Source organism: Arvicanthis niloticus, chromosome 6, assembly GCF_011762505.2.
Source record: "Arvicanthis niloticus isolate mArvNil1 chromosome 6, mArvNil1.pat.X, whole genome shotgun sequence".
Classification (NCBI taxonomy): domain Eukaryota; kingdom Metazoa; phylum Chordata; class Mammalia; order Rodentia; family Muridae; genus Arvicanthis; species Arvicanthis niloticus.
Genome location: NC_047663.1, coordinates 42535591 through 42549094, shown reverse-complemented (window position 1 = coordinate 42549094; position 13504 = coordinate 42535591). Strand labels below are relative to the sequence as shown.

Sequence of the window (13504 nt, the reverse complement as noted above, 5' to 3'; positions counted from 1 at the left end):
TTGAGGATGCCTCATAATAGCACTATGAGTTTCATGTTCTCATTGTCTCTGTTGTTCAGGTGAGGAAACCTAGGCACTTAAAGGTGATACCATCTGTCAGAGTCCCTTGGCTGAGGAGGAACAGATTTCCTATTCAAAGGCAGGACTGTGTAGGGGCAGAGGCCAGCCCTCCAGCCGCAGCGCACAGGCAGTGCCGAGAGGAAGGAGACTGATGAAGGATGAGATGTGCTCAGAGAAGACTGAGGAAGGGCCACTGCTGCAAGTCTTCAGTCTTCTGCTCTGTTTGCTGAGCATTGTCTACACACTGTAGCCTATGCTGACCTTGACTGTGCCACACGGGATTCTGGGGGATTGCAGGTATGTGTGTCCCCTCCAGCTTTTTGGAGATGAGAAGTGTTAAGGTGGAGCCCTGGCTTGCCCAGAATTCACTGTGCAGACCTGATTGGCTTCAGTCTCACAGAGATTCATCCAATTCTGCCTTGGAAGTGCTGAGATTAAAGGTGTGTGCCATCATTCCCAATCCATAAAAAAGAAAAAAAAAAGTTATATTTTTAACTTTTTTGTTTGTTTTTATTTTTATTTATTTTTTTAAACAAAATAGCCCTGGCTGTCCTGGAGCTTGCTATGTAAATAAAACTGATCTTGAACTCAAGGAGGTCTGCCTCCCTCTGCCTCCCTCTGCCTCCCTCTGCCTCCCTCTGCCTCCCTCTGCCTCCCTCTGCCTCCCTCTGCCTCCCTCTGCCTCCCTCTGCCTCCCTCTGCCTCCCTCTGCCTCCCTCTGCCTCCCTCTGCCTCCCTCTGCCTCCCTCTGCCTCCCTCTGCCTCCCTCTGCCTTGAAAGTGCTAGATTTAAAGGTATGCACTGCCTCCTCCAGTTTATTTTTAACTTTTTAAAAATTAGTATTTGTTTATGCTACACGTGTGCAGGTGTCTCTAGAAGCCAAAAAGGGGCACCCTGGAGCTGGAGTTAAGGTTGTGACCTGCCTAGTATGGGTTCTGAGACCCTAACTCTGGTCCTCTTCAACAACAGTGACCATTCTATTTCTTTAATTGTAATTTTATTTATGTGTATGAGTCTTTTGCTTCATGTATGTACATGTACCTGGTACCTTAGGAGGCCAGAAATTACAGACTGTTGTGAGCAGTCATGTGGGTGCTGGGAAAGCCGCCGGCTCTCTTAATCACCAAGCCATCTCTCCAGTCGCCCTCCCCGCCAAGTCACCATTATTCACAAGCCTCGGAACTAGCGAACAGTGGTTACATTTCCTTGTGGCTTGAGCTGCTACTGTTGATGCCTTATTTGTTGATTTGCTATATGAACCTACCCTGCTATTTATACTCATTTGGGGGCAGTTGCTGTACTACAGCTCTGGTTCTTAGAGAGAGTGATTCTTACAGGTGCTCTATCCACGCCTCCGCTTCCCTGATCTTTATCATTTTGTTTACAAACCAGCACCTGAGCCTTTCTTTGGGATCCTGCCCTGGGGCTGCTGGAGTAGTAGTTTCCCCTCCAGCCCAGAGTCTGCAAGGGCCTAGGAGTTTTATTCCTCCAAGTGTGACTTAAAGAGCAAGCATTAGGAGCTCCATAAATCAAGTAGAAAAAGACTTGGGTGAGCTTTTTATACTGGGGTCTCCTGCTGTGTTCCCTGCTGGGTACGCTTTGTTTTCTCTTATCTTGTGTCCACTCTTATTCTTCTTTCTTTCTTTTTTCTCTCCCTTTCTTTCTCCCTGCCTATTTCCTTTGTGTGTGTGTGTGTATCTGTGACCAAGTGCAAGTGGAGGCCAGAGGTCAACATTGGTATCTTGCTTGAACACCTCATTTTTTGAGGCAAGGTCTCTCACTGAACTGAATTATTGGTTCAGCTGAACTGGCTAGCTAGCAAACACTAGGGAGCCCTCCCTGGGCCCTCACAGTACTGAGGTCACAAATGGCTGCCACCACACATACTAGGGTGGTAAGGGTGGTATCATATATTATTTATTATATTATTATTATTATTGCATTCACTTGTACTGGCTAATTTTTATGTCAACTTGACACAGGCGAATCATTTTGGAATTGGAAACCTCAACTGAGAAAATGCCATCACTAAATTGGCCTGGGTTGGTGGTTTGGGGTGCTGTAAGAAAGCAGTTGAGCAAATCCTGAAGAATAAGTCACTAAGCTTCCCATGGCCTCTGCTTCCTCTGGGTTTTTTTTTTTTTTTTTGGTTTTTTGAGACAGGGTTTCTCTGTATAGCCTTGGCTGTCCTGGAACTCACTCGGTAGACCAGGCTGGCCTCGAACTCAGAAATCTGCCTGTCTCTGCCTCCCAAGTGCTGGGATTAAAGTAAAGGCGTGCGCCACCACTGCCCGGCTGCCTCTGGGTTCTTGCCCTGAGTTCCTGGCCTGACTTCCCTAGATAATGGACTACACTCAGTAAAAGAAATAATCGCTTTCCTGCCCAACTTGTTATTGGTCATGGTGTTTTATCACAGCAGTGCAAACTCCAACAAAGATCCTTATCTACCTATTTATGTATTTGGGTAAGCACTTGCATGCAACTGTGTGTGCTCGTGGAGATCAGAGGACAGACTTCATGAGTTATTTCTCTTTCAACTATGTGACCCTTTCCTGCCCAGCCATCTCATTAGCCCTGTGCCAGAGCTTTTAATTAATTAATTAATTAATTAATTAATGTATTGTATATATAGGAGTTTTAAATCTACAGGTACATCCACACACCAGAAGATGGCATTGGATTCCATTACAGATAGCTGTAAGTCACCATATGGGTGCTGGGAATTGAACTCAGGTCCTCTGGAAGAGCAGTCAATTCTCTTAATCACTGAGCCATCTCTCCAGCTCCATGTGCCAGGGGTTTATGTGGGGGATCCTCACAATTAGATGGTAAGCCTTTTTACTCACCAAGCTATCTCTTCAGTTCCCTGGCCATCTTGGAACTCGCTCTGAAGACAAAGTTCCATGCCTTTGAGACAGGTAAGTTAAATGAAGGCAAAATTAAATGCAGAGATGGATCTCTTTAGAAAACTTATCTTGGCTCTGGTATTGAACCTGTACTATCTGCCCACAAGGACTAGAGAAATCTGTCCTGAGTTTTTCAATCTCCCCCTCCTTTGAACTACTCTCAGGTTTTAGTTCTAAAATACAGCTATCAAACCTGGGAGAACTTTGCTTTGCTTAGAAATAGCCTAGGGCCATGAGCTTGCTCTTAGCACTTGGGACTATTACACAGGAGTGAAGTTTGGGCCAAAGATGACCCATTACCTGAGAAACAGCTGCCCCACAGAATTGAATTTAGTGGGTTAGAGAGAAGAGGAAGATAAGGAGGAGGGGGAGGAAGGATGAAGGTGGGAATGGCACATGTTGGGGTTGGGAGGAAGTAGGAAGATGATGTAGATATGATCAAGATACATTAACTTATGGAAGAATACAATGAAAAGATTTTATGACAGATTCACCATGTAGCCATGGCTAGCCTGGATCTTACTATGTAGACCAGGTTAGCCTTGAACTTAAATAGGGGCTGGGGAGATAGATGGTTCAGAGGTTATGAGTACCAGCTCCTCTTCAGTTCTCAGCACCCACACAGCAGCTTATGACCATTTATAAATCCAGACTTTCCACCTATGCTATAACCCCTAATATCCTACCCACATGCTCCCACTCTGTTTAGATAAACTGCAGATGCTGAGTTCAAGAACTTGACATGATAAAAAGGTGCATGAGTTCAAAACCGAAGATAAACCTTTGTTTCTCACTTGTAAAGATGATTAAAACTGTTGACTTCTCTGAGACCCCTGCTAGGACGTGGCTGTGGTCTTGGGCTTGGGTAACAATCATCTTTTGTACATGGTCTAGGAGCAATGAGTTCCAGGCTTTCAGTCAGACCTCCAGGGCTTTGCCCACAATGGCTCCATCCCTGGCAATCTTCTCCCAACTGTGCTGGACCAGCTTGAAACTCCATCCATCCTGTCTGCTTCATTGCCATGTTTCATATATTGCTACCCAAATATTCCTGCTTACCCCACCCCAGCCAGTTCCTTCTAATGCAAGGGCACATGGCTTTTTGAATTTTAGGTGGTCTGCAAATGGGTCACGGGATTGTGACCACTGCACCCATCTCTGCAGAGGGCCTCAGTCATGGCTCGTGAATGTGGCCCATAGGCCTTGTGCAGTCCTCTTGGGCAGAGAGGGTCTAGGCCTTTCTCCTTTGACCTCACTGTGATCAGAAGAGGTGAGTCTTGCCCTTCTGCTGAACCACCTCCTACCAGGCCCCACCTAGTAAAGGCTTGGTAGCGTCCCAGTAGTGCTGCCTGGGGACAATCCTTTACCATGTGGACTTTTGGGAGACATTTGAGGCGCAACTATAAAGCTGGGCAAAAGGCTGAGGCAGGAAAGTCATTTGAGTCCAGTGTCTGAGACCTGCTTGGGAAATATAACAAGGCCCTGCCTCTTGACTTAAAACAAGATCCAGCTACAGGACGTCCCAGGTAGCTGCAAAGGCATTCACGAAGGAAGGAAGAAATGAATGACAGAATTAGAGTTCTCCAAAAGGAATATTTATACTCTATATCACTGAAGAGAAAACACTTCCCCCAATCACTAGACTGCCTGGAGGGAAGACATGTTTTTCTTGGCTGTTTTAACACCTAGATCAGAACATCACACAGGGATGAGTCCACATAGTAGCTTTTGTTAACGAGGCATTGATAACAATTAGCTTGTAACTAATTGTTTCCAGCTGCTCTCCTCTGATTAATCAATCAAAACAAATGTATTATGGCATGCCTGTGGTTTGCTATCTGCAGAGTTAGAAGCTTAGCAAGACTGAGCTGAGGACAAGATGCTTAAAGGATCAGGGGAGGAAGGGCTGGAGTGGTCAAAGCAAGTTTAGAGGAGGGGAAAAGGTGGGATTTAGGGGAAAAACAAAAAGAGAGATAGATATCAGGCCTAGATAACAGGAGTTGAGGACCAATATTCTGTCTCTCGTTTCTTGTTGTACCCCTTCCCACTGGTCATGCTGGTTATTGGGGTTTTCTGTTTGTTTTGACAAAGTCTTAATCTGCAGTCACATCTGGCCTCCAACTCACAATGTAGCCCAGGCTGACCTCAGACATCTGTCAGTCCTCCTGTCTCAGCCTCCTAAGTATCATGCCTGACCTAAGCCAAGGTTCTTACAGTGTCTCGTTAAATGGTGCTAATGAGAATTATGTAAGTACTTATACGAAACACTCCAAATAGACCCTTGCCCTCAGCTGGGCAGCTTTGGTTCTAGACAAAGAACTTAGCAATTGTGGGCAAGAGATGACTTGGTGGGTGATGTGTATGCTAAGCATATGTGAGATTCTGAGTTTAATTCCTACCACCCAAAACAAAACAACCCCAAACAACCAAATAAAGTCATCTCTCCTTCCATTCCCGAGACCCCCCTTTAGCAGATACTTAAGCTTCTCAGTCTTTACAAGTCATAGCACTTACTGGTGTAGTTAGGGCTTCTATAGCCTTGAGTATGGATGTACATGCTCAACGGAATGGAAGAGTTCCTTGTTCTGAGTAACCTGAACCCCACGTCCAGGGTCAGTATCACCACTTGAGGAAGGATGAGGGCCCAGGCTTCTTTTAGCCTTGCCTGGAGATGCTGGGTCCTTAGCAGGAAGGAGGGTAAAAAGCAAATGACAAAAGCTGCACGCCATGTCTGGCAGGCTGGAACCCAGTAGAATTAGTTGCTAGGTCAGCGGTGTGAGTAGGGGACTCTACTGCTCTGTGCTTCTCTTTCATTTCTGCTATTCCCTCAAGGTAGCCATGTTGTTTGTTTTGTTTTGAGACAGGGTTTCCTATACCACAGCTTGGCTTCAAATTCCCTGTGTAATTAAGGATGACACCGAATTCCTGCTCCTCTTGCTCCCACCTCCCGATAAGTAGGATTACAGGCTTGTACCGTCATGCCCAGCAGCAGGCTAGCTTTGAAAATGTATGCTTTTTGGTTGAGATGAACAGGAACAGGTTCAGGGGCCTCCACTTGATCTTTCCAACTATGACAGTTTTTGTCCCACAGGCCAAAGAATGGTTATGGTGACTCAACCAGCAACTAAATATGTCTACTTTACTTCTATAGCCAGGGAGGACCAGTGGGTTCTTTGATTCATTGACTCGCTAGGAATCCATTCTTCTTAAGTTGTTGAGTTCTGGAAATTGGCTTGGATCAAGAAATGGGGCAAGTGGCTATTTACCAGAGAGAGCTTCTCTCAGTCTCTTCCCCCTCTATCTGTGGGTTTTAAAAATTATGTGGTGGACCTGATTGGTTGCCCACCTGTTTCTACTAGTGTTCTATTGCTATGTGCATAGCTCTCTGGGAGTCTGGCCCACTCTAATCTTGACATCTAAAACAATGCTACTTAATCTAGAATACTGTGAAGCTTACTGCTCCTAACTTTAATACTGTCTATCAGCAGCCCTGGTCTACAAAGAACCATCACAAAGTTCTCAGCATGCTGCATCCCTCTCACCAGCTTGTGAAAGAAAGGCAGACCACCACCAGCTGGAGAGGTACATTGTATATCTACTCTAGCATCCTGCTCTTCTGAGTCTTTTTTGTTTATTCGTTTGTTTGTTTGTTTTTTGAGTCTGGTATTTAGCTCTAGCTGGTCTCATACTTGCCATGTATTCCAGGCTGCAGGCACTCAGCTGCTCAGGCACTCAGATTGTGAGTTGCTTCCCTGTGTCTCTCTTATTCGGTTGTTTTTCTATTTTGTGAGTGCAGACCATTGCTTTCTCTAAGCTTCCTAGAACTATCTTAATAACCCACTGGCATCATTTCCTGGGGGCCTGGCCCGGATGCAGATCCCACAGAACAGGAATGTTCTTATATCAATAAACTCTGCTTTGCTTAGGATTATGTTTTCTCGTCCTCCCTCCTTTCCCAAATTAATTTGGGAAACTGATCCCATGTGTGTTCTCTCTCTCTCTCTCTCTCTCTCTCTCTCTCTCTCTCTCACACACACACACACACACACACAGCTGGCTTTATCTTTAATATACACTTCCATTAGTGGTTCTAACATTTCCTTGGTGGGGTTATTTTGTGGCTTGACCTTAGTTATTAGTCTGGGAGGCAGGTGAAAAGGTATTGGTAGATTTTGAGGGCTTGTTTTGTCTTGCAAGGTAGATTATGCTTATGGGTGAGAGATGATGAGGCAATACATAGCCTTTAATGCAGAGGCCAGAGACACTTGTACAACTTTAGAGTACTCAAGGTTATATGGGTTTCTTTCTTTTTTCTTTTTTTTTCTTTTTTTTTTGGTTTTTCGAGACAGGGTTTCTCTGTTTAGCCCTGGCTGTCCTGGAACTCACTCTGTAGACCAGGTTGGCCTCAAACTCAGAAATCCGTCTGCCTCTGCCTTCCAAGTGCTGGGATTAAAGGCGTGCGCCACCACCGCCCGGCCGTGATATGGGTTTCTAAAGGTTGTAAATGCATGGAAAAAGATGACCTGCCACACATGTCCGAGTTCCACTTTCCCCAACTGCTAGTCTAGACCTTGGCTCAGTGGACTTGGCAGGTTTGAGAATCATTTTGGAGTCTGACTGCTCTTATCATTCAGCCCTTGTCTTTTACTCAGCTTGACTTCCATCCTTAGCCTTTGGTAATTAATCACTCTAAGGCCTTCATTGTCTGTCTCCAGGGTGTAGATTTACTGCCTCCACAGTTACATAATTTCATCTGTGTGTGTTGCTGTCCTGAGACAGGGTCTCACTAGCTCAGGGTGGTCTTGAACTTGCCACTGTCCTACCTTCATCTTTCAAGTGTGAAGGTTATAGGTATATGCCCTATTCCTGTCCTTAAATTACCATTTCCCTTACATTAAAAAAAAAAAAAAAAAGCCTGCTAGATTGTACTTACTGGTACATTCTTCTCATTCTTCTCTTGGAATTATATTCTAACCTTCTTTTAAAAAAGGGTTTTTTTTTGTTTTTTTTGAGACAGGGTTTCTCTGTGTAGCCCTGGCTGTCTTGGAACTCACGCCGTAGACCAGGCTGGCCTCAAACTCAGAAATCTGCCTGCCTCTGCCTACCAAGTGCTGGGATTAAAGGTGTGCGCCACCACTGCCCAGCTGAGCCTGTGCTTGTTGGTATGTAGGGGTGGAGGGATGGGAAGGTGCCAGTAGAGATGGGGAGAGGGTAGAATTAATACCTTGAGACTTTGAACAAGGTCCTTGAGGGGCTGGGGAGATGGCTCAGTGGTTAAGAGCACTGGCTGCTCCTCAGAGGACCTGGGTTTGATTCCCAGCACCCATAGGGTAGCTTATAACTGTCTGTAATTCTTGTTCCATGGGATCTGATGCCCTCTTCTGGCCCTCTCAGGCACTGCACATACATGGTGCTTAGATAGACATGCAAGCAAAATAGTTATAAAAAAATTTTAAAGACTTGAAAAATAATTGACAGTTTTTATCTAATGAAGAAGGGGGGTGAATGAGGGAGAGATACAATACTCACCATTGACAGTACAGAAGAGGGGAAATTAAGATATAAACCAAATTTTACTCTACTCAAAAGTGTATGGCTTCTGCCAACTAGACTACAGCTAGTCCACTCGGTTTCCATGAGCTAAATTCAGACAGCTAACTCACTTTGTTTGGCTGTACAACATTGAGAAATGTGATTTGGCTGTCACAGTGTAAAAATTAGAAGCGTCTATACATACGTTTGGATTTCTAGCTTCTCTTAACTAACTGGAAGTTCTAGCAACATGAGGTCAACATCCCTGTATGTCAGTCAGTGTCTGGAGCTGAGTGATGTCTGCCCCTTACACACGGGTGGGTGTGGGTTGGGCGACTCCCTAGTTAGCCAGGCATCACCTTCGCAGAAGATTTGCTTTAGACTCCCTATCATATCACTATGCATGGATTAACAAAGTTTATGGTGTGAAATGGGCTGATAGATACTTAATATTCGTTTACAAGAACCTTCATTAGAGAGGAGGCTGGGTGAAGGCTAGAACCTCCATCTGCAATGAGAGGCTTGGTGTACAGGGGAGGAAATAGGACTTTGTACACATGCACAGTAAGATGAATTAGTGGTCCAGTGGCTGAGCAAAGAAAGAGAGCAAGAAGCCAGCACTTCATGTTAGAGAGGAACCAGACAAGGAGAGGAAGGAGACAGAGGCATTTAGCAATGGAATGCCAACGGAGGGAAGGGAACCCAGAAGCAGACATGTTTGGGTGCTATTTGGGGCTACATACTACGAGTAAGGGCTTTCTCCAGGGCCCTGGATGAAGAAAGCACAGACGCCTCTTTAATATTCATTCATTTCTCTTCAGCACTGTCATCGTCTCTGACATCATCTCAAGACATCAGTATCCACCTTGCAACTTTCAAGAAGGGATCATAGAAACAGCCAATCGGTGTCCTTTTGCTTCAGTGGAATGAAACATTAACTTAATATGCATCTTGGAAGATCACTAACCTACCTAGACTTGAAACTTCTCTTACAGATATATCACTTTGTATGTGGGCTAATAGCTCTGTGGATTTTCTGTGGTGAAATGAAAATTGTGGTTTTGTTTCATCTTATCACCTAGTTGGTATCTTTCTGTGTGGCTAATGGTTGGTGACTACAGGCTGTCGTCTGAGTGTGTATACACACTTTTGTTTGGTTTTGAGACAAGGCCACACTACGGAGCAGTTGTTGACTCAAGAAGATTTGCTTGCCTCTAATAAAAGTGAGCATCTCCATCCCCTGCCTGCAAACACATTTTAACATTGACCTAAGTCTATTGAAGGAAACTCATTTCAAAGTCGTGTCAGATAGAGCACCGTTTCCTCCTATCAACTGAGTAGAGTTTCACCGTGTAGCCCTGGTTGACCTGGAAATCCCCAAGTAGAAGAGGCTAGCTTCGAGCAAACTACCTTTTGGACTTATCTTTTTTTGTAAGTGTGCGCAGCCAATTCCACATAAGTCCTTCAAACTCTGGTTCCGGGCATTGGGAAGGCCCTTGTTTCTGGAGAGCCACCCTTAAGATTGTTCTTAAAGGCAAACCATTTTGGTACTTATCAGCTCTTGGGCATATCCTGAAACCTCCAGCGCTCTATTCATCAGATAGGTAAGGCTACTGAGCCCCACTGGAAAGGCTTGCTTGAAAGGCTGAAATGCATGTATGTTAGGCCTTTTAAAGGTCTTTACAGTGTGGTGAATTAGTCTTCAATCTGAATTATCAACCGTGCAAAAGTTTTATTAACTTGGCTGTCCGTCAGTTTAGTAGAGGGATTTCAGGATGGGGATTCTAGTCTCTTTAACTTGGATCACCACTGGGTCTTGCTCTGGAATTTAAGCGACCTTAAAAAAAAAAAAAATCACGGAATCTCTCTTGGCCTTCCTTTTACCGGTTTCCAGCAGCCTTCAGAAGCCCCATCGATTGCGTGGCGGTGTGTGCCTTATATTTTTAAGTGAAGTAAGCGGAGAGGGACTGAATACAGCCTCCCGGAGAGATCAGCGGCAGAGATCAGCGGTCTGAGAGAAAGCCTAGCCTCAGGACACCCTAACTTCTAACCCCGGGAGCAATCCAAGCCCCGAGGCCAGCGGGGGAAGGACTGTTCGAGGCGCCGGTGGCGGTGACAGCCGACGCACCGGAGTCGGCTCAGATTCTCTGGCCAGAGCCCCGCGCCAGTTTAGGTGGGGAGACCCGCGGCAGTGAGGGACCCGCGGCTCCCGGCCCGGAGGAGTTAGGTGACGTCACCTCCAGGAGGACTCGCTTTTTCATTAATGAAACCGGCCGGCGCGGGCGCATGCGCAGCAGGCCCCTTCCCTCTCGCTTCCCCCTCCCCTTTCCCAGCCGCGCTCTCAATCTCGAGCTCGCTTGCTCTCCCTCTCCCCAGCCGTGGAAAGGATCCCACTTCCGGTGGGGTGTCATGGCGGCGTCTCGGACTGTGATGGCTGAGGGGAGACGGCGCTAGTGGGGAGAGCCACCCACAGGCGCCCTCCCCTCCCCGGGCTCCCCTCCCCACCCCTCCCCCAGTCTCCTCGCCAACGCCCCCTTCCCCTGTCCCCCTCCCGGCGGGCCGCTTGGGCCTCCGTCCCCACCCCCGTGGGAACGCTAGCTGCCCGCACTCCTCAGCCGCTTGGCTCGCCGCTGCCCTCACCTCCGCGCCGGCCGCCCGCCCTCCGGCGGGCCCCGGACGCCGGCCCACCACCGCCCCCGGGTCGCGGGGAGGACATGGCCGCACACAGGCCGGTGGAATGGGTCCAGGCCGTGGTCAGCCGCTTCGACGAGCAGGTAACGGGCCGCGGTGGGCAGGAGATGGGAGCGGGTGGGGGTGGGGACGCGGTGGGTGAGGGGAGGAAGGAGCGGCTGCCTCTTGGGCTGCCGGGGGCTCCGCAGGCCGAGGAAGGGCCGGGGAGGGGGGGACGCGAGGGGGCGGCCCAGGGATTCGGCTGTGAGCCGGGGCTCTCCTTCTCTCCTAAACCGGGGGGGTGGGGCCTTGCCCGTGACCAACCCTCCATCCCCTTTATCCCAGCCCTTCCGCTCGCTCTTGGTGCGGGGATGAGTGACCTGGGGGCGCTTTCAGGGGCACTCCATCTGGATTTAATCGTTCTTTCTTACTCTCCCCTTTTAAAAGGAGGTAGGTAATATTAGTTAAGGGTTCCCTCTTCCCTTAACCCCCACCACCCTCGTAACTGGGGATAACCGAAGGAACCCCCCGGTCTGTTTGTGTATGCACCCCCCCCCCCCCCCGTAGGAGCAAGATAATATCCTGCCCCACCCCCATTTTCTGTAGCTGCCCCTTGCGGGCAGGAATAAGGAAAGCACAGGTTTTCTTACTTTTCTTCTCCGGGCATCAACTTGCTTGGAGACTTCTAGTTGATGATGTTCATTCACACCAGCATCCCCGATAGCCCGATGACACAAGGCTGCCTTTTGCCTTTTGCCTTTGCTGTTTGCAGGAGAAACCGTGGTTCTGAAATGACACCCCCCCCTTTCCTTCCTTGATGATCACACCCCCCTCTCCAGTCCCTGCTTGCCAGCAGTCGGAGGATGAATATTGGCTTTCTAAGTGAGACTCCAGGAGTAAAGGGAGAAGGGTGAAAGAAAAAGGGAAAGCCTTTGAGCTACAGATGAGACAGTAGAGACAGACAGCTAGGATGTGGTCCAGGGCCAGTAATTGTGCTCATGGTTTCTTGTTGTTTTGACTTGTTTTTGACTCTTCACAAGAGAACTTTAATTGAGACTACTTGGGATGGAGGGAAAAGTTTTGTAGTTTGGGAAGGTTACTTTTTATTCGCTGAGTTTTCCACACATAAAATTCTAAGGCCATGTAGCCTTTTGTCCATGAGAACTAGTTTAATTTAATGCCGTTATAGATAGTTGGGGCTGGTTTAAAGGATGGTTGGTTTTGGTTGCAGTTCTGCCAGGGGCGTCCTCTAATGAGAGGATTGTTAAGAATTGAACCGATCTATTTTGTTTATTGGGCTTAATCACAAAACTGATTATGGGAGCCGACAGGTAGGGGAAGGGTTTCTTTTTTAATTTGACCAGCAGACATTTTTTTATAGGACTCAGTCTTTCGACCTATCTGACAGATTGGGGATCAGACAGAGGAAGTCTATCCAGAGGACATTGGGGAACCTACTTTCATCCCAACACACTGGAGTCAGAGGCAGGTAGATCTCTATGTGTTTGAGGCCAGCCTGGTCTACAGAGTAAATGCCAGGATGCCAAGGTTACTCAGGGAGATTCTGTCACAGACACCTTCCCTCACCAAAAAAAAAAAACCCCTACATAGATAAAATTTCATACCTGTCAGAGACCTTAAGGAGTTGGTTCATTCATTCGGTTTCCAGACCAAAAGGCATCTAAACAAATTGTTCTAGTAATCCATATGATGAAGTAAATATTACTGTGTAAATAGGTCAAATTATATAGAGCATTAGATTTAAGCAGAACATTAAGTAGAATGTTAGATTTTAAGCGTGATAGAAAAGACTTGCTGTGCAGAACTTTAAAAAAGAAAAAAGGGATTTGAGGGACTAACCGAGATGTGTTAGCAGTTAGAAGCACTTGTTGCTGGTTCAGGGGACCTGGGTTTGATTTCCAGCATTCAGTGTTCACAGTATAGCTCACAATCATCTATAACTCCAGTTCCAGGGGATCCAATGTGCTTTTCCGAATTTTGGCACCAGGCAAGCATAAATGCAAATAAAGCACTCATAAACATAAAATAAATAATTTATTTATTTATTTAAAAACATATTTAAAATGTGTATGGACCAGTGGCTCTTAGCCTGTGGGTCATGACCCATTGGGGATCTACATACAGACCCTTTCACAGGCACCACCTAAGACCATCGTAAAACACAGACATTTCCATTATGATTCATAGCAGTAGCAAAATTATGAAGTAGCAGTGAAATAATTTTATGGCTGGGGGCTGAACTGTATTAAAGGGTTGAGCATCAGGAAGCTTGAGAATCTGCTGTAGCCAAACCAAAACTGAACTCACAAAGAGTA

General features: G+C 46.7%; 1 protein-coding gene across 4 annotated transcripts in view; it reads left to right on the top strand.

The window, feature by feature from the left end:
• The first annotated feature begins 10816 nt into the window (after positions 1–10816).
• The window catches only part of Nf1 (neurofibromin 1), a 239489-nt gene continuing 236801 nt past the window's right edge, over positions 10817–13504 (top strand). For 2 of the 4 annotated variants that reach the window (XM_076936207.1, XM_034506963.2), the window contains exon 1: positions 11016–11272. In XM_076936207.1, the coding sequence (XP_076792322.1) occupies positions 11213–11272 (60 nt within the window). In that variant the 5' untranslated portion in view covers positions 11016–11212. Of the gene's footprint in view, positions 11273–13504 lie in introns of all 4 variants that reach the window. The other 2 variants (XM_076936208.1, XM_034506964.2) reach the window with 2 other exon arrangements.